The sequence below is a fragment of the Rhinoderma darwinii genome, chromosome 1 (assembly GCF_050947455.1).
Source record: "Rhinoderma darwinii isolate aRhiDar2 chromosome 1, aRhiDar2.hap1, whole genome shotgun sequence".
NCBI classification, from domain to species: Eukaryota; Metazoa; Chordata; class Amphibia; order Anura; family Rhinodermatidae; genus Rhinoderma; species Rhinoderma darwinii.
Genome location: NC_134687.1, coordinates 306,075,579 through 306,094,540, shown reverse-complemented (window position 1 = coordinate 306,094,540; position 18,962 = coordinate 306,075,579). Strand labels below are relative to the sequence as shown.

Below are 18,962 nucleotides of genomic sequence, written 5' to 3'. Positions count from 1 at the left end.
TATCTCTCAACTGCCTAAAGGCCTCCTTTTCATACTTATCGGTTGGCCAGATCACGATCCATTGTCCATTTGTCCGCAAGTGGAGATTTTTACCAAGATGGTAATAAAGGACTTCAAAACCATTTCGTCAAATAGAAAAAATGATAATCTAACTAAAAAACAACGTGATGCACTGAAAGAACTGAAAAGCTATGAAGACGTAGTATATAAAGCGGCGGACAAGGGTGGGAATATCGTGATCTGGCCAACCGATAAGTATGAAAAGGAGGCCTTTAGGCAGTTGAGAGATAAAAAGACCTATCAAAAATTAACCCAGTTGGCATTTTTTCAGCTGAATTATTCAAGATTCTAACTCTGGCCCATGATAAAGGCATAATCCCAAAAAACGTTCTGTCTGGTCTATATCTGGACTATATTTTCTTCCCAAGGTTCACAAAAACATGATAGACCCCCCGGGACGGCCGATAGTATCTGGGATAGGCGGACTCTGCGACCCCATCTGCAGGTTCATTGACCACTATTTAAAATCATCGGTAGAATGTCTACCGTCCTACGTTAAGGACACCACAGATGTCCTGAAAAGGATTGATGGTGTCAGCCTTGATGCTGACATGATTCTGGTGACAGCTGGCATTGAGTCACTGTACACCAATATACGACATAATGATGGTCTGCAAGCTGTGCGCCTTTTCTTGGGGATGAGCAGTATCTTAACAACAATGATTTAAATATAAAGCTCACCTATGTGTTTGATAAGCACAGAGTTGAGTTTTTGGATATTATAATAGAGGCGGATGATATGGGTCGCCTTCAAACTGATGTCTTCAGGAAGAAGACCTCTGTGAACGCCTTACTTCATGCAACTTCTGCCCACAGCCAGTCGACGATTGGTGCCGTCCCTACTGGGCAATTCCTGAGAATGAGACGCATTTGTTCATCAAATGTGAACTTTGAGAAACAATCTAGCGACTTACGAGAAAGATTTCTGGATAGGGGGTACAGCCATAGAAGTATTAAAAAGGGATACAGACGGGCACAACTGACGAGTCGGAATTCAATTTTGCATCCTGTGGGATTAAATACAAAAAAATTTGATCAAAATAATACTCGATATATTACTACATATAACAACCAATGGCACATGATGAGATCTATTTTGGACAAGCATTGGCCAATTCTGCACCTGGAGCCCGCTTTTGCGGGGAATTTATCTATAAGACCCCAGATAACAGCTCGGAGGAGCATGAATATTAAAGACATGTTAGTAAAGAGCCATTATATACCGAAGCAGCAAAATCTTCTTTCATCAAGTAGTCCCAGATTGGGCTGTTACCCTTGTGGTGACTGCTTATCATGTGCGAATATGGTTCGGACAACAAATTTTGCGTCAATGATAGAGAATAGGGTCTTTGAAATACGACACTATATCTCCTGCAGCACAGTGAACGTAATTTATTACGCAACCTGTGGCTGTCAGAAAGTATATGTTGGCCTGACCTCAAGACAACTGAGGATCAGGATAATAGAACATGTGCGTGATATAGCTGCCGCCAAGGATATTGAGGATATTACACTCCTTAAGACCATTCCCAGACACTTCAAGATACACCATGCCTGTGACCCAAAATCCTTCAAGGCATGGGGTATTGATAGAGTGTTCTGTGGTATTAGAGGTGGGGATTCTAAAAAATTGCTGGCTCAGAGGTAATGTAAGTGGATTATCACCCTTGGTACTATGGCCCCTGTTGGACTGAACGAAACATTAAGTTTTGCCCCTTTCCTTTAAAATTCTCTATTTGCCATTTATTTTAAACTTTTTTATTCTGTATATCTATTAATATATGTTTTTGTTCTGTTTAGTTTGCTACCTTATTCCTCCATACCAGAGTATTTCTGAGTTATTTGTGGTCGTTGGGATACAACATCATGAGCTGGACTCGTCTGGAGAAATTCTTTTACTTCTTTATATCCTGGAATATGATGGGATTTCATTGGAACATATTCACATGCTGCTTCTGTATACTATTGAATTTGTATTTAAGAATCTATGCTTAAACTGTAGTATGGGTTTGATATTCATCCATGTGGATGTTTACTTTCCTGAGTTTTATATCCATTTTATATAATTACGTAAATTCACAATTTTATGTATGGATGTCCGGGTGGAACGCATACGTGGACATTTTTTCCTTGTCTGTGTTCTCCTCGAACATCCAACAATATTTATGTATTATTGCTTCACTTTATTATTGCTGTGTTTTCAGCATCTTATTATTGCTGTTTTTTCAGCATCTTATTTATTATTATTTATTTTTTTTGTCACTTCTTATCATTTTTTGATAATATATTGTGTCTATTATGACTTATAATTTGTCACTTTTTTACACATTATTTGTTTTTGTTAGATTACCCTACATCTATACGCGCTGGCACTTTTTGTTACAACTATGAGGAATCTCTTTTCTCACTGTAATGCGTCTTTGTATATATGTGGTGGATGATACTCTTATTTTCTTTCTGAAATCAGCCTATATTCCAAGGGAAAATTAATGGATCGTTTGTAAACTTTTCTCCACATAATAATTTTTTGAGTCTTGCCATTGTTCTCTATCACTTACTTTGGTTCCTATCTGTGCGTGTCGAGTGTGTCGCTCCCGGTCTCTGTTTTTGTGGCTGGCTGTGCCTGTCTGCGCGTGCGCGGTTTCCAGAGCCGCGCGTGCGTGGTCGGGTTCCGGCGGCTCGGAGCTGGGATTGTGTGGTGACTCATCTCGGCACGCGCGATGGGAGCAGAAGTTCAGGCTCTCATTGGCCTGATAAGTCAGCTGACTTCCCGACCTATCGTATTTAAGAGGTCTAATCTGTACAACTCAGAACACCCCTTGAAAAAGCAATCTACGCGAAACGCGCGTTGGGGTTTTTCTCCATACTTGGGAGCTGTTACAACTGAGGAGCCACATGGGTTAGTACTTGCTGTTTTTTTCCACTAAACTACTACTTTTTGTCATGCTGTTACCGGGCTATCCGCATACTTAGACAATGTCTTAGATAGGCTATTCTCACTATCTGGTCCTTTTGAATTAATTACTAAACTGGTATTGATTGGATTAAACTTCATTTACTATTATAAATAAATCACTACCTTGTCATCCCCCATTACTCTTTACAGAGACGCATTATATTGGGAAGTTTTAGAAAATATTTTGGACACAAGTGTTTTGCTAGCCTTACATTGTTCTAGGGACTTGTTTTAGAGCATATTCATGACAGCTTTTTTTCTGGGGAACTTTCCCGATGTACGTATATACAAATACTGTAATATTTAAAATAGTTTTGTGGCTCCATATTGTCTCCTACTGTGGAGATATACAGTGATTTGGTTTGTAGTCTGTTTTTTTAACCATGTATTTTTGTATTGTCCAATAAAATTTGTAATTTTCTATAATTGGCGCTTTTTGTTCAATAGTTTCGACTCCCTTTTTCTCGTGTATGATATAGGTATTGTTGTAATTGTAGTGAAAGGCTCTATTTAGCTGTGCAAAAAAAATTTTTTAGGCAGTGTCATCGGAGGTACGCTTTAAAGTTTTTTTTTTTCCCACCAAAAGCATTGGCATATGTATCTGGTAAAGAAAACCCTGGTTGCTCAGTGGTTAGCACTGTTACCTTGCAGTACTGCGATCTTGGATTCAAATCTGCCTCGACAACATCTGATACAGTTTGTATGTTCTTCCTCTGTTTGTGTGGGTTTAGGGCCTGTTCACATCAGCATTGGATTCCAATTGGGGTTTCCCTTCACCTATTCCAAAGCTTCTGTTTGCATTACCATTGATTTCAATAGTAATGCTTCTGTTTCAGTTTGGATTCCGTAAAGTTTCAGGTTTTTTTAACGGAAACAATAGCTTAGTCGACCGATATTGTTTCCATGAAAAAACTGAAACTTTACGGAACGGAAACAAACAGAAACCAACTGAAATGAAAACATTACCATTGAAATCAATGGTAATGCAAATGAAGGCTATAGTTTCTGTTTGGCTTTCCGTTCATCTCTTCCTCTGACGGAATAGATGAACAGAAACCCCAAATTATTCCAGGTATTTCAGGTGTCGTCCTACATAATAATAGATTGATACAATATGTATCAATCTAAGGTTTGATCGCTAGGGTCCCCAACAGAGGGAAACCCAGAAGAATTCAAGGGCTTTGATCAACAGTGATCAGACATATATACAGTATAATATCCAAAGTAATGGACATCAGAGTACCACCTCTAAAACAAACACAACCATGCAATGTGTAAAATAATACACACAATTTATATTATGTTTTATTAAATATACAATCTTTTGCAACATTTAAAATATATATAAACTCTTTCCAAAAGTGCAGGCACTGCAACACAGCAGAACAGGGCAAAAAGCATCAACTTCTCTAACAAGTTAGATATTAGAACAGAAAAACACTTTCAGCAGCAAAGTTGCCGGTTTTGTGCAACACTGTAGTTGTGCGTCATTGTGCAATGTGCTTTCTTATAGGTAGTCATTTGTATACAGGCTCTATTGAGTTTTTCCACTCATATCCAGAGAACAAATACTAGGGCAGACTTCTCAATAGTTACACTATGTAAAAGCCAATATTAACGTGAACAGGAGGCTTTTTTGAAAAGTTGCTGGACTCACAATAAATATATCTCTATTGTGACATTTCCTATTATTAAACAGAGCAGATACAGAGCAGTTGTTAGTCACTGGTGAGGGTTGCGGGAGGAGGCGGGGAGCGCTCCCCTCATGAATACAGGGGACCCATATCTATGAATCTGCTTTATTTTGGCTATTTTGACTAATAGAGCATACCTGTCTCTATAATATACTGCCCATGACAGCATAGTATGGTGACAGATTTGCTGTAACTAAGCTCCACTTTTGTAAGATATTGATAAATGCACATTATGGGCTTATTCACACCTCTGTAATATGGCTCCATGTGGAAGCTGTATATTATTTAGTGCCAAAATAGAATAGATCCCATCATGGAAAGAAGGGGAAACCCTTCAGAAAGGATTTCCTGCTTCTCCATGAAAAACCGAATGCCATTTTTATTACTAAATATACATGTAGGGAACCATATGACAGGCGTGAAGGGAGAGTATTAAACCACATCCCTTTTGGTAGACTACACTTAAAACGGGGAGATGTATCAAAACTGGTACATAGGAAAAAGCGCAGCCTTGATACATTGATACTCCCGCAATATGTTTAGGAATTACGGAGTACATCTCCTAAAACATATGCTAGGACGCCTTGTAATCCTGTGTTTAGATGTCATAATGTAGTGAATGCAATTTTCATGTATCTTGTTCACACACTACGGCCAAGAGTGTGTTTTATGGGGCATGTGTTTTGTTTTTTTCTCAAATGCAGCCATGACCTATTCCTGCTGTTTGTATGGTCAACTACTGTACTGGATTAGTAACTTCGAAGCAAATTGCTCATCGTACCCACAACAGTAGTAAAGGTGTAAACATCCATCTTACAGTTGTAACAATTTCAAAATCCGTCTATCACTCACATTTAGAAACTACATACATTTAAGGCTAGATTTCGAAAAACAGCAGCAAATTGCACAGTGCGAACCTGGCCTAAAAGAGCCCTTGGATAATAGTTAAAGAGGACCTGTCACTAGGTCATATAAGTTGAACTGGTTTACTGATCTGAATAGCGCGGTCTTCCTGACTCCAGTGTGTTGTCTTTTTTCTTGGACCCCCTCCCCCCCGTTCCAGAGATATGGCCCACTATTGTGTTGGCTCCCTCTATGTTAATTTACTGTAGTTAGCAAACAGGGAGTGAACTACCCTCATGCTGCCTCACGCTGATTGGTCAGCATCAGAGGCAGGGAAGCTAGCTCCACCCCATTGGCTAACTATAGCAAAATTAGCAGCACTATTCAGGTCAGTTAACCAGTTTAACGTAAATTACCTAGTGACTGGGGGGCCCACAGTTGCCACACAGCACTGCCCACCTTGGTCCCGGTTCCAACTGTATCTGCGTCCTCAGGACACAGATAGTTGAATTCAATGCTGGAGCAAGGAGCTGACAGCTCGTTGCTCCAGCATTCACTGTGCTGTGAGCGGCTTGGTGCAGACAGGCGCGATGTAGTGACATCATCGCACGTGTCTGCGCCGAGTCACTCATAGCACAGGCCAAAGGAGGAGAAGGATCTCCTCTACTCATTGTGGGAACGGGGACAGGTAAGTAATTATTTTATTATTTTTCTATTAGGCACATATGGGGGCATTATACTGGGTATGGGAGGGTGGCTGATATGGTGGCAGCTATAGGAGCATTATACTGTATGGGGGGCATTATAGTGTATGGGGGCAGCTATGGGGGCATTATACTGTATAGGGCAGCTATGGGGGCCATTTTACTGTGGGGGCAGCTATGGGGGCAATTTTACTGTGGGGGCAATTTTACTATAGGGGGGCATCATACAGTGTGGATGGCAGTAATGGGGAGAATTATACTGTATGGGGCAGCTTTGGGGAGCATTATACTGTGTAGGGGCATTATACTTTGGGGGCAGCTATGGGTGGGCATTATACTGTGGGGGCAGCTATGGGGGGCATTATACTGAGTGGGGGCAGCTACGGGGAGCATTATACTGTGTTGGGGCATTATACTGAGGAAGCAGCTATGGGGGGCATTATACTGTGGGGGCATCCATGGGGCTGTTGTGCAAGGCGGCTGTGCACATTCGCACGCAGGGGTCTGGTGGTGTTGTGGAGGGGTAGGGGGCCACAAGCTGAATTCTTGCACCAGGGCCCATGAGCCATTAGCCACGCCCCTGGTGACAGGTCCTCTTTAAAGAGGGATTTAGTGAATATGGAAGACTAGTCAAAAGAAAAAAAAAAATTCCTATAGCTGCTCTGCCCAGTGCCATCAACAGAATACAATTGCCATTTATTTCAATATAAAGTAGAGAAAGCTGTTGCGATCTCACTAACCTTGCAGGATATTTTGGTATAAAACAATTAGTAAATAGGGATTATTAATCCCTAACAGGCTGCTAACACAGGAAATCTTATTCACGTGAAATATAGTCCACAAACACATAGCATAAAAACAGCATACATAGTAGTGTGGACAAAAAGTGCACAACTATGTGCAAATTATATATATATATATATATATATATATATATATATATACACACACATAATATATTTTCACCAATGGAACATTACATTATTCTGCTGCTGAAAGGGTAATATTTTGAAAGGCAATGCAGCAATCGTATTCTACAAATTATAAGAGAAAAAAAAAAGAAAGACTACGCAACATTCACTCATTGGCCTTACAAGGACCAAAAAAAAAGAAAAAAAAAAAAAAGGAAACTGCTGTATATTTGGCTTGAGCTATCCTGTTTATGGAATCTACCTTGCAACCCTTGAGGCCACGAACAGGAGTTTTAAATTTACCTCCTGCATCACTGGTATTCAACTGTCTTGAAGCGATAAGCAAATCACTGTTAGGCTGTCCATACACATTAGATGTATATCGGCCGAATTCGTCAATTTTGCGGGACCAGCTGACCATCTTTTGTGTATAGTAGCACTCGGACTCTCTCCCGATGGCAGATGTCGGGGCAGAGAAGGGTAAGTAAGGCATGTTGAATTTCAACATGCCAGATTATGGTGTTCTTTAGTAGATAAGCTGCTGCCAGAGGTGTCCGACAGCAGTTTTATCCTTTCTCCCCATAGAAAACACATGCATGGTCGGCTGAGCAGAGCGTGCATGTGCACAGGAGAGTCAAGAGGAATAGCTGTCGACCAAACGATCGTTCAGCCTACAGCTATCTAAAGTGTATGGCCAGCCTTATGCCTGTTATGAGGCAACTCTGGCACACAAGGGAATGCCGGGATGACGATACAGAGATGTATTAAGAGTGACACAGAAAGAAGACTGTGCTCGTCTAATGAGCTCCACTTACTTTCCCCATCAGATTTGAACTATACCCCCTATTCCAAAAAACAACATTGTTAACTCTTCTTTTTGGCAACAACTTTCATATGTAGCCATATTGTTTAAGCTAACTAAACTAGCACCATTCAGTTTCTTTAAAAATGCTAAGAAAACATTTTCCTTCACACTGGGAAGTAGAAATTTGCTATTCTAACATCTTTACTGTCAAATGAAACCTCCTGAAACTGCAAACAGGTTAAAAGTACCATCAAATGACTATCCACTCTACCGCTGAACGTCAGACACTCGCTGGAGCTTCTTCAGAAGAATCTGTGTTAGATCAAAGGTGGTAAAGCTTATACCAACTGCTACTGGACCCTTTACCCAGTTCATGCTAAGGCCTTTATACAAGCCCCGGATAAAACCTTCTTCTGCCACCACCTCCTGCATGGTTCCAAGTATGGAGCTGTATGTATGTCCAGTTACGCCAGCAGTCTGCATGCGTCTCCTCACCACATCCAGTGGGTAAGATGCCGACTGACCAAGGAGTCCAGCGCAGGCCCCAAATAGCAGCCGTTCAAAAGGGTACGGTTGTGGCCTGCCACTCTGCTCTAAAGTGACAAAGAAAAGTGCCAATATTTTACCAAGCATATAAAGTTACAACCAATATTGTATTTACCTAGTACAGAAATTAAGCAAGAATTGTGTTTTTGTCATGTATTAGAACAAACATTATACTGGGTAATAATTTACGGTCATCATATTAGGATATCTATTAGATGCCCACATATAAACAAGCTATCCGCTGCTATTGCACCCACTTAAATGCACTCTATTCAGGGCTTCTCCCTCAGGTGACTGGCCAAAAGGGATCCCATTGCCTGCTCTGCTGCACCTCCTCTAGTAAAAACCTATAAAACATAAAATAGTTTGGGACTATTTTGAGGGATGCTGAACTAGTGGGTACTGTGGACCACTGGGTACCAGATAAAAAACAGATGATCCTATACAGAGCAAATGTTCATCAGTAATTCCTTAAAAGAATGTGAGGTCATAATATAGGGTAGCCTAATGGTGGAAGACAGCAACAAGTAAACATTACAGTAACGCTTGCCGTGGATTCTTTTAATGTCTACTCACCCGCATGTAGCTTCTTTAGTGTCTCATATGTGAAAAAGCTGATTCCAGCATAGGGAATGACTCCTAAAATAGTAGGATTGAATCCACGGTACAAAGTTTTCAAACCTTCTTCTTTGGACATACGTATAAAGACTTGGAAAATGTTACTGTACCTGTAATATACACAGTATTGTATCATTAACTAGAATATAACAAAGAGCCTTTCTAAAAATAATCACAATGATACAATAGCAATAGCTACACAGTGGCGAATCATCATCATTAGGGCGGTTCGGGCGGCCGCCCGAAACCCCTCATGCCTGGTGGCGTCGGAGTGTATAGTATTATTATATTCAGGCGCGCATGTTTGGTGCTATTATATTTAGGGGCACAGTATGTGGCACCATGATAATTTTATTTTCGTTTATAGGTGTGGAAAAGTTGGAAAAGTGAGGAGCCGAAGACATCGGAGTGGCAAATTCTGCAGAAATGGGTCGGGAGAAGTCGTCATGAGCTCTGGACCAGATGGAGAAGAAAAGAGGAAAAAAACGACTAGAATCTGAGACGTCATCACATGTGAGTCACCAGGTTTATAGAGAATCTGTCACCTCTCCTGACATGTTTATTATAGGAAATCCTTGTATTTCACAAAAAGTCTTTCTGCAGTCCAGAACTCATAGACAATTCCCCTTGTCAGGAGGATGTGACACAGCCATGTGACAAGGGGAATCGTAACACCCATTTCTTAATGCTTGACCAAAAAGGTAGTGTTAAAAATAGTTACGGCGTGGCAGGGCGGCGGTGCGGAAGGGGGGCCCAAGTTTGGGTAACAGCCCAGGGCCTATGGTCTACTTAATCCGCCACTGTAGCTACATGTAACAACCTTTACAGAAACCAATGCAAATGACACTCTATTAAAGAGCGTTACGCCTTTCAGGCTATTTTGTTACAGAAGTTGAAGAATTTACACTGAACTTCTGTAACAAAGTACAGTACAATGTAAGTGAATGGGATTTTAAAGGGAATGTATCACATATAGATTAGAAAAAAAAAAGAATACGTCACAGTTTTTAATTTTTGATTGTAGATTTTTGTTGTTGTATTTTCTGTAAATGATTATGGGGATAGCCCTCTTGGCCTGAGCTGCAGTCACATAGACCATAGGAAACAATAATCTGGAGACAACCCATTGACTTCTATAGGAGAGTGTTCTAGGCATGCTCTGTGACCTGTGAAAAGGTCATTGTGCAGGAAGGGATAGGAAGGAAACTGTGTCCATCACCTATTGTCAATGGTGGATCCTGTGTAAGGCGCTATTTACACGGCAGGGATATTCGGCAGTGTGACAGCCGTCTATTTAATGACAGTCAAACGGCCGCAGTAAAAAATAAAGACCCCAAATGGGTCATCAAAAAGTGAGACATGCCCTATTTTGGGCCGTTCCCACGGCCACACGGCTCCCATATGTAAAACACGGCCGTCACTTGGATGTGATCCGAACGACGGCCGTGCCTTCTGCCACTCGCTCTCCCACCTGAAAACTAGCGTAAATTATAATGGAAATCTACGGCGCCTAGCAAGGTATTCCTCATCTTTTCTTCCCTCAGGCTCCCTCAGCATGTTGCGCCGGGCCATGTCAGGACGTTGAATTAGATGCAGCACAGATGACTTTCAAGTGATGCATCACATATAAGGCCCTGACACTGCTTGGTGTCAGGACCTTGTATGACCCGCGCTGGAATAATGAGGGAGACTGGAGGGAAGAAGAGGAGAGGGATGTGTTTATTTTATTGCCGATGTGAAGGAAAGGATGGCGCATAGCCATGGTCGTGAGGCACGGCCAGGCGGTAAAATGCTACACACTTATTAAAAGGAATGTGTCGCAAATTACAATTTTTCTTTTTTAGTAAGTTACTTATTTTTATTCTGTTTTTATAGTCTTCTGGGGTATTTTTTTTTTCTTCCACAAGGTGGGAAGTATTAAAGATTAAATAATAATTTGACATGTTTTCCTATGTTGGCCACCAGAGGGAGCACTTCCCAGAATTACAGCAAGGTGAATAAGGCAAAGCAATCGGACTTACAGCTGCTGTAAATGTGGTAGGGAGACTCACCCTCCCTCCCTATTTTGGGCTATAAGCCAGGAAGAGGTGTCTTCAAATTGCTAAGCGGTGTCCAATTTGGGAGTGATTCTACAATGGTAGGACGTGCTGATCATAGCAGCTATAGGCCACACCAATGAAAGTCAAGAGGGAAGACCCTGTGGTGAATGACTTTTCAGTTGACAGGTTCACACGGCGTGTATGTGATGCGTTTTTTGGCGCATTTTACGAGCCAAAAAAACTCATTAAAAAAACGCTTGATTAAGCTCCCCATTTACATCAATGGGAAAGTTAGTACATACAATGCACTGTTTTACACGAGCGTTTTTAAAAAAAAATAAAAATAACACGCTGCATAAAAAGAGAGACGTGTCGAGTAAATTTTTGGGCACGTAAAACACACCAAATGTTCCCTTAGTCAATCGGAATCCTAATTATGTGCCAAAAACTTGCAAAAAGCGCACACAAAATGTATATAAAAACATGCAAAAAAATGCTTGATTAATCCTTTCAGGACTGAGCCTGTTTTGGCCTTCAGGACGAAGACAATTTTTTCAAATCCGACATGTTAATTTATGTCGTAATAACTTGGGAATGCTTTTACCTATCCAAGTGATTCTGTAATCGTTTTCTCGGAAAATATTGTACTTTATGTTCGTGAAAAAATTTGTTTGCATCATTTTTTGAACGTCCCTTTATTTTTCTACGACGTTACAAGGCTTAGAACTTTAGAAGCAATTACTCGCATTTTCAATAAAATTTCAAAGGGATATTTTTTCAGGAACTAGTTCAGTTCTGATGTGGCTTTGAGGGCCTTCTATATTAGAAAGTCCCCATAAGTCACCCCATTTTGAAAACTGCAGGAATTAAAGCAAAATAGAGGTGAAATGTACAAATTTAATTTTTTTTGCCAAAAAAATTAATGTGTAATACATTTTTTTCTGTAACACAGAAGGTTTTGCGAGAGAAACGCAACTCAATATTTGTTGCCCAGATTCTGCAGTTTTTAGAAATATCCCACATGTGGCCCTAGTGTGGTAATGGAGTGAAACACAGGCCTCAGAAGCAAAGAAAGAATTTTTAGAATATATTTTAGACACCATGTGAGGTCTTGTTGTGCCAAAACAGTAAAAAAAATAAAAAAAAATAAAAGGGACCCCATTTTGGAAACTACACCCCTCAAGGAATAATCTAGAGTTAGCATTTTGACCCCACAGATTTGCTGAATTCATTGGCGTAAGGCCTCATGCACACGACCGTGAAGCACGGCCCGTAAAATAAAAAAATAGAACATGTTCTATTTTTTTAACGGCACAGGCACCTTCCCGTGAGAAAACGGGAAGGTACCCGTGGCTAACAGAAGTCTATGGGCCCGTTATTGCGGGTCGTAATTACGACCCGCAATAACGGGTGTTTTTACGGTCGTGTGCATGAGGCCTTAGTCTGTGAAGATGAAAATTGACTTTTTTTTCCTGAAAAAACTTAGAAATGTTTACAAGGAATAAAGGAGAAAAAACACCCCAACATTTGTAAAGCAATTTCTCCCGATTATGGCAATAGTCATATGTGGTAATAAACTGCTGTTTGGACCCACAGCGGGGCTTAGAAGGGAAGGTGGGCTATTTGGATTTTGGAGCTCAAATTTAGCTGAAATGGTTTTCGGGTGTCATGTCGCATTTGCAAAGACCCTAAGAGACCAAAACAGTGGAAACACCCCAAAAGTGACCCCATTTGAAACTGCACCACTTAAGGGATCTATCTAGGGGTATAGTTAGCATTTAGACCCCACAGATCTTTTGCAGAATTCATAAGAATTAGGCCGTGAAAATGGTGAAGAGATAAAAGGAGAAAAATTAAAATTTCTCCCAACTATGGTAAAACCACACATGTGGTCTGTGAGGGTTTAGCATCAGGAGAGGTTGGTACAGCGGTTTCTTTGTAGCCAGAGACAGGGACACCGTGCATTAAAAGTCATAACAGGGCTTTGCCTGTGTTTTTATTCTCGTCAAAGAAACAGCCTCTTGTACAACAAGGCAAAATACAAAATAAATCCTGCTCGTCTGAGCACTAACTAAACAAGATATTATCTAACTATACCAAGTGCCTTCCTACCAGGCACTGGACACAAAGTAACACAGGTCTTTACTCACATAGCATACAGGCTACTCCAGCCTTAGTAGTCTCCAGTCTGAGTCAGGGGTGAGACTCCCACACACTGTGTCTGCACCTTTTTATACACAGGCTACAGGTGCAGCTAATTGAGCAGCAGCCTTGTCCTACAAACAGAGATGGACTAGGGATTGGGGAACCCGCACTGCTCTTCCCCAATCCAACTCCAGGCCCTTTTTTCCGGCTTTTCCTTAAGCCGAGATTGGAAAACTAGAGCTTTCTATTGCAAGAACTACTCATTCCCTGGAGCTTAGGATACATATGACAGGATTCTAGGGGAAATATACCTTCCCTCAATGACTTTACCTGTCACTGTCTCACAGGTCATAAATGGTTTTTTTTATTATTAGAAATTAATTAACCCTTTTCGGACTGATCCATTTTTTATTTTTCATTTTTCCCTCCCCGCTTTCCAAGAGCCATAACTTTTTTTCCGTCGGTAGAGTGGTGTGAGGGCTTTTTTTCTTGCGGGAGGAGTTGTAGTTTCTATTGACACCATTTAAAGTACAATTTAATGTACTGGGAGACTGAAAATAAAATTCTTTGCAGGCTAAAATTGGAAAAAACTGATTTCCTCCATTGTTTTTTGGGTTTAGTTTTTACGGCTTTCACCATGCAGGAAGAATGACAACTTAATTTTTTTCTGCGACTCAATACGATTACAGCGATACAAAATTGATATAGTATCTTTTTATATTTTACTAATTTTACAAAGTAAAAACTATTTGGTAAAAAAAATATTTTTTTTTCGAGAGCTAAGGTGACCAAAAAACAGCAAATGTTGGAGTTTTAAATTCTTTATTTTTTTACGCCATTCAACGTGCGAGTTAAATAGTAGTATATTGTAGTAGTTTGGACTTTTACGGACGCCGCGATATCAAACTTTGTGTATTTTATTTTTTACATTATTTTAGAGGAAAAAATGGGAAAAGTTTTTTTTTTACTTTAAATAAAATTACTAGTGAAAAAAAATAAAATAAATATAAACTTTTTTTCTGTTTACACATTTTATTAGTTCCCCTAGGGGACTTGAACCAGCGATCATTAGATCGCTGGTACAATGTATTGCAGTGTATTGTAATTTTTACAGGCTCCTGTACCAGCGCGATCGCTGTTCCGGTCTGTTAGTCCCAAGTGTTAGCTGTAATACACAGCTGACACCTGCAACAAATGGAGCGGGCTCAGTGCGTGAGTCCGCTCCATGTATAACCACCCACACCACGACATGCTATTAAGTCAGGGTGCGTGAAGGGGTTAATGCTTAATCCGCTGCGGATGGTGCAGAGTGAAAATTACAATTCTCCACTAATATGCCATTTTAGTGCACAATATGTTGTGCCCAGTTTGTGCCAGTGAAGACGTAAACTGCTGTTTGGGCACGCTGTAGGGCTCAGAAGGAAGGGAGCGCCATTTGGCTTTTGGAGCGCATATTTTGCTTGGTAGGAGTTCTGTTTAGGGTATTGCTGGTATTTAAATTTATAATGTGGGGCCATATGTAAGCTGTGCTGAGTACATCAGGGTATATATATAAGATGTGCGGAGTACATCCGGGTATATGCAAGTTGTGCGGAGTACATCAGGGTATATGTAATCTGTGTGGAGTACATCAGGGTATAAGTAAGCTGTGCTGAGTACATCAGGGTATATGTAAACTGTGCGAAGTACATCAGGGTTAATGTAAACTGTACGGAGTACATCAGGGTATATGTAAACTGTGCGGAGTACATCAGGGTTAATGTAAACTGTGCGGAGTACATCAGGGTATATGTAAGCTGTGCGGAGTACATCAGGGCATAAATAAAATAAATAATAATTCATAGATGTGTGGCCGGTGTCGCATTGATAAATGGTGCCCGATCTTATTAGCTTTTGGAACACTGCAAATTTTGCGTTGCCATATTCTGAGAGCCAGAACTTTTTTCTTTACCGGAGCTGTGTGAGGGATTATTTGTTGTGGGCAATCTGTAGTTCTCATTAGTACCTTTTTGGGGTACATGCAAAAAAATTTTAGCACTTTTTATTCCATTTTTTGGCAAGCAAGGTGACCAAAAACCATCAATTCTGACAATGTTTTCTTTTTTTTTTTTTTTACAGCGTTCACCCCGAGCTATAAATGTCAATTTTACTTTATTCTGCGGGTTGATACGATTACGGCGATACCATACGTATTATAGTTTTTTTTTATGTTTTTCAGCGTTTGCGCAATAAAATCACTTTCAGATAAAATAATAAATTTTTTGTGTCACCATATTCTGAGAGCCATAACTTTTTGTAAGGGCTTGTTTTTTGCGGAATGGGTTGTAGTTTTTATTGGTACTATTTTGGGGTAGATGTGACTTTTTGATCACTTTTTAGTCTATATTTTGGGAGGGGTGGTGACCAAAAAAGTGATTCTGGCATTGTCTTTTTACTTTTTTTTTTTGCGGTGTTCACCGTGCGGGAAAAATAATATTATAGTTTTATAGTTTGGGTCGTTACGAACGTGGTGATACCAAATATGTGTACTTTTTTTAACGTGTTCATTTTTTTCCTATAATAAAAGGCTTATAGGAAAAAAAGCATTTTTTGTAACTTATAAGAAAATCCCAGGACATACAGCATTCCAAGACCAGAACTGATCAGAATTTTTCAAGGCTTCCTTCACAATAAATTTCAAAGTAATCTCCCAAATAATGTGAATTACCTAAAAAATATTCAAACAAGTAAGTAATTATTGCAAAGATATCCAATAACTACCCACAATAACATGACCAAACCGTCAGGCACTCGATCATAAATCTACTACCAATGATGATATAGCCAAAACATAGGGAAAAGATAGGTAAAAGGCCCTAAAGAAACTTGAATTAAAGTGGATTTATGAATTGGACACCCTGGAACCAAAAGGGTTGAATAGGAAGTTCAGGACTACGGGCATTTGTTAACCATGTGCCCTTTGGCAGGGTTTTGGCCATATCATCATTGGTAGTAGATTTATGATCGAGTGCCTGACCGTTTGTGGGTAGTTATTGGATATCTATAGAATAATTACTTACTTGTTTTTATATTTTTTAGGTAATTCATATTATTTGGGAGATCACTTTGGAATTTATTGTGAAGGAAGCCTTGAAAAGTTCTGATCAGTTCTGCTCTTGGAATGCTGTACGTCCTGGGATTTTCTGCCTGCCTCATCGAAGATTATGGGTGCTGAATTTTAATAAGCCTTATTATCGTCTGAAATTTGGGGATGAATATCAGTATATAATGCTGTTATAATTTACACCTTTGATCCCATATATGGGACATCTGTGGTTAATATAATTGTTCCCCTATGGCATGTTTAAAATGTTAACGCCAAGTATTTGATGAGATCAATATGTATGTTCTTTAGATGAGGCACGCAGAAACTTCGGTAGGCACTTAACGGAGACTATGTGCTCCGTTGAAGATATGTTAGCGTCTTTTGGTTGCCTACGCAACCAGTTCTCTGCTGTTAAGTGTAACATCTTTGAGTAGGCGCCATTAAGTAATCTTGGCGCGCATGCGCAGTCCGTACCAAGATTGCGATGTGCAACCTTGGAGATGGCAAACGCCGGATGTCGATAACAGGGAGGACCTGTCATGCGCAATAGAGAACCGTGGATGTTGTCAGCACAATGAGCTTAAATGTACGGATATACAGGTATTTTCTTGGCGATCTATATATATTTGGGTATTGTGTAACATATTGATAGTATGGGGATACTTATTTGTCTTGTTACGTATTTTTTATGGATATACACATGTTGTTGATACAAAATTTGTTCAGGAAGTGATGTCATATGATATATGCTATATAAAGTGTACACTGATTCACTGTTGTTATGCTTGATAAAGACCCAACAGGGGTTGAAACGTTGCAAGTTTTATTGCTTGGTGAATAAAGACCAACACCTTTTTGGAAACTGTGATAAATCTCTAACTGCATGACAGTATGTTGCTGCAAGTAAAAAAGCTACAGGCAAAACAAAAAATAAAAAAATAGAAATATTGTTGCTAGACAGTCGTAAACTTACATCTCCTTTGGCGTGACAGCCATACGTGCACGAACAAGATCCAGTGGATAAGTCAACATTGCAGCTGTTGTACCTGCGAGAGATCCTGCCAGAAGGCGGGGGATGGGTGTCAAAACACTGGTAGAAAAAAAGAAACGCAGATTATATTTTATTTTTAAAGAAATTTTATATGTGTGTAGATTTCTCTGGACTTAAGGGGGCTTTACCATGAAGGACATTTATGACATATCCACAGGATATGTCAAATGTTAGATAGATGCGGGTTCCACCTCTGGGACCCGCACCTATCTCTAGAACGGGGCCCCCTAAATCCCGTTCTAGCTTTTGGTGCAAACGCTGTCTCCTGGCCACTTCCTGACTTTATGGTCGGGACATGGTCCGGAGTTACGGAAACAGTGTAGCTTGCTGAGCTACGCAGTTTTCTTAACTCCTATACTAGTGAATGGCAGTTACGGAAGCAGCTTAGCATGCGAGCTACGCTGTTTGAGTAACTTCCGACCATAAAGTCAGGAAGTGGCCGGGAGACAGCATTAGCGCCAAAAGCTAGAACGGGGTTTAGGGGGCACCGTTCTAGAGATAGGTGAAGATCCCAAAAGGTGGGACCCGCATCTATCTGTGGATATGTCATAAATGTCCTTCATGGGAAAACCCCTTTGAAGGGATGTTCCCAGAATGGTAAGAGACTCCCACTGATCTTCAGAATGGAGGAGCAGCAGATAAGTGTAGGGACCTACAACATAGCTCTATTCACCTGAATGTAGCTGTATTGCAGTTCCCTGTACAGCTGGTGGCCCGGGGCACAAATGTGCACGGAATAAGTGGAAGGGACCTCGTTCCCTTCATTCCCGTAGTTTGTACCAGAGGTTGGACCTCCACCAATCATAATGTTATGCATACGAAGCAATTATATTGTAAGAATCAAATACCTCTTTAAATATTGATGGCCTGTTTAGGATATCCATCAATGTTTGATTGTGGGGGTCCAACTCACTGAACCACTGCCGATCAGCAGAATACAGTCACAGATTTGGCGTGGCTGTACCTAGTACTGCAGAGAGATGCGAGATAAATTGGTTGCTAAGGACATACTGCCTGACGATCCAATTGAAAAAAAGACATTGTTTAAGGCCCTTTTACACGGGCCAATTATCGGGCAAACGCTTGTTCATAGAACACTCGTTGACGATAATTGCCCTGTGTAAACAGGGCAGCGATCAGCAGATGAACGAACAAACTGCTTGATCATCTGCTTATCGTATAGTTTTAAAAATGAAAAATATTATAGTTGTCGGCAGCACATCTCCTTGTGTAAACAGAGACACGCTGCCGACATGATAATGATGTATGGGGACGAGGGATCGGAGTAACAAGCTCCTTGTGACAGGAGCAAACGAGCGCAGGTCAACAAGCTGTCTCGTTGATCGGCGCTCGTTTACATGGCCCAGGATATCTCTAAGAAACCGGTCAATCTCAAATACCTCAGTGAATCAATTGAAAGGTAGACTGGCAGTGTGCTGACAGCAGAAAAAAGAAAAGACACCCTGGCTATTTTGAATCTGCATTATTCTCTATCCCTGAGGCAC

At 40.4% G+C, this 18,962-nt stretch overlaps 1 protein-coding gene across 2 annotated transcripts in view; it reads right to left on the bottom strand.

Moving 5' to 3' along the window:
• Positions 1 to 4,323: 4,323 nt before the first annotated feature.
• The window catches only part of SLC25A42 (solute carrier family 25 member 42), an 88,337-nt gene continuing 73,698 nt past the window's right edge, over positions 4,324 to 18,962 (bottom strand). For both annotated transcript variants that reach the window (XM_075825476.1, XM_075825477.1), the window contains 3 exons: positions 17,380 to 17,496; positions 9,096 to 9,247; positions 4,324 to 8,566 (listed from right to left, as the gene is read on the bottom strand). In XM_075825476.1, coding sequence (XP_075681591.1) covers positions 8,241 to 8,566; positions 9,096 to 9,247; positions 17,380 to 17,496 — 595 coding nt within the window. In that variant the 3' untranslated portion in view covers positions 4,324 to 8,240. The remainder of the gene's footprint in view (positions 8,567 to 9,095; positions 9,248 to 17,379; positions 17,497 to 18,962) is intronic.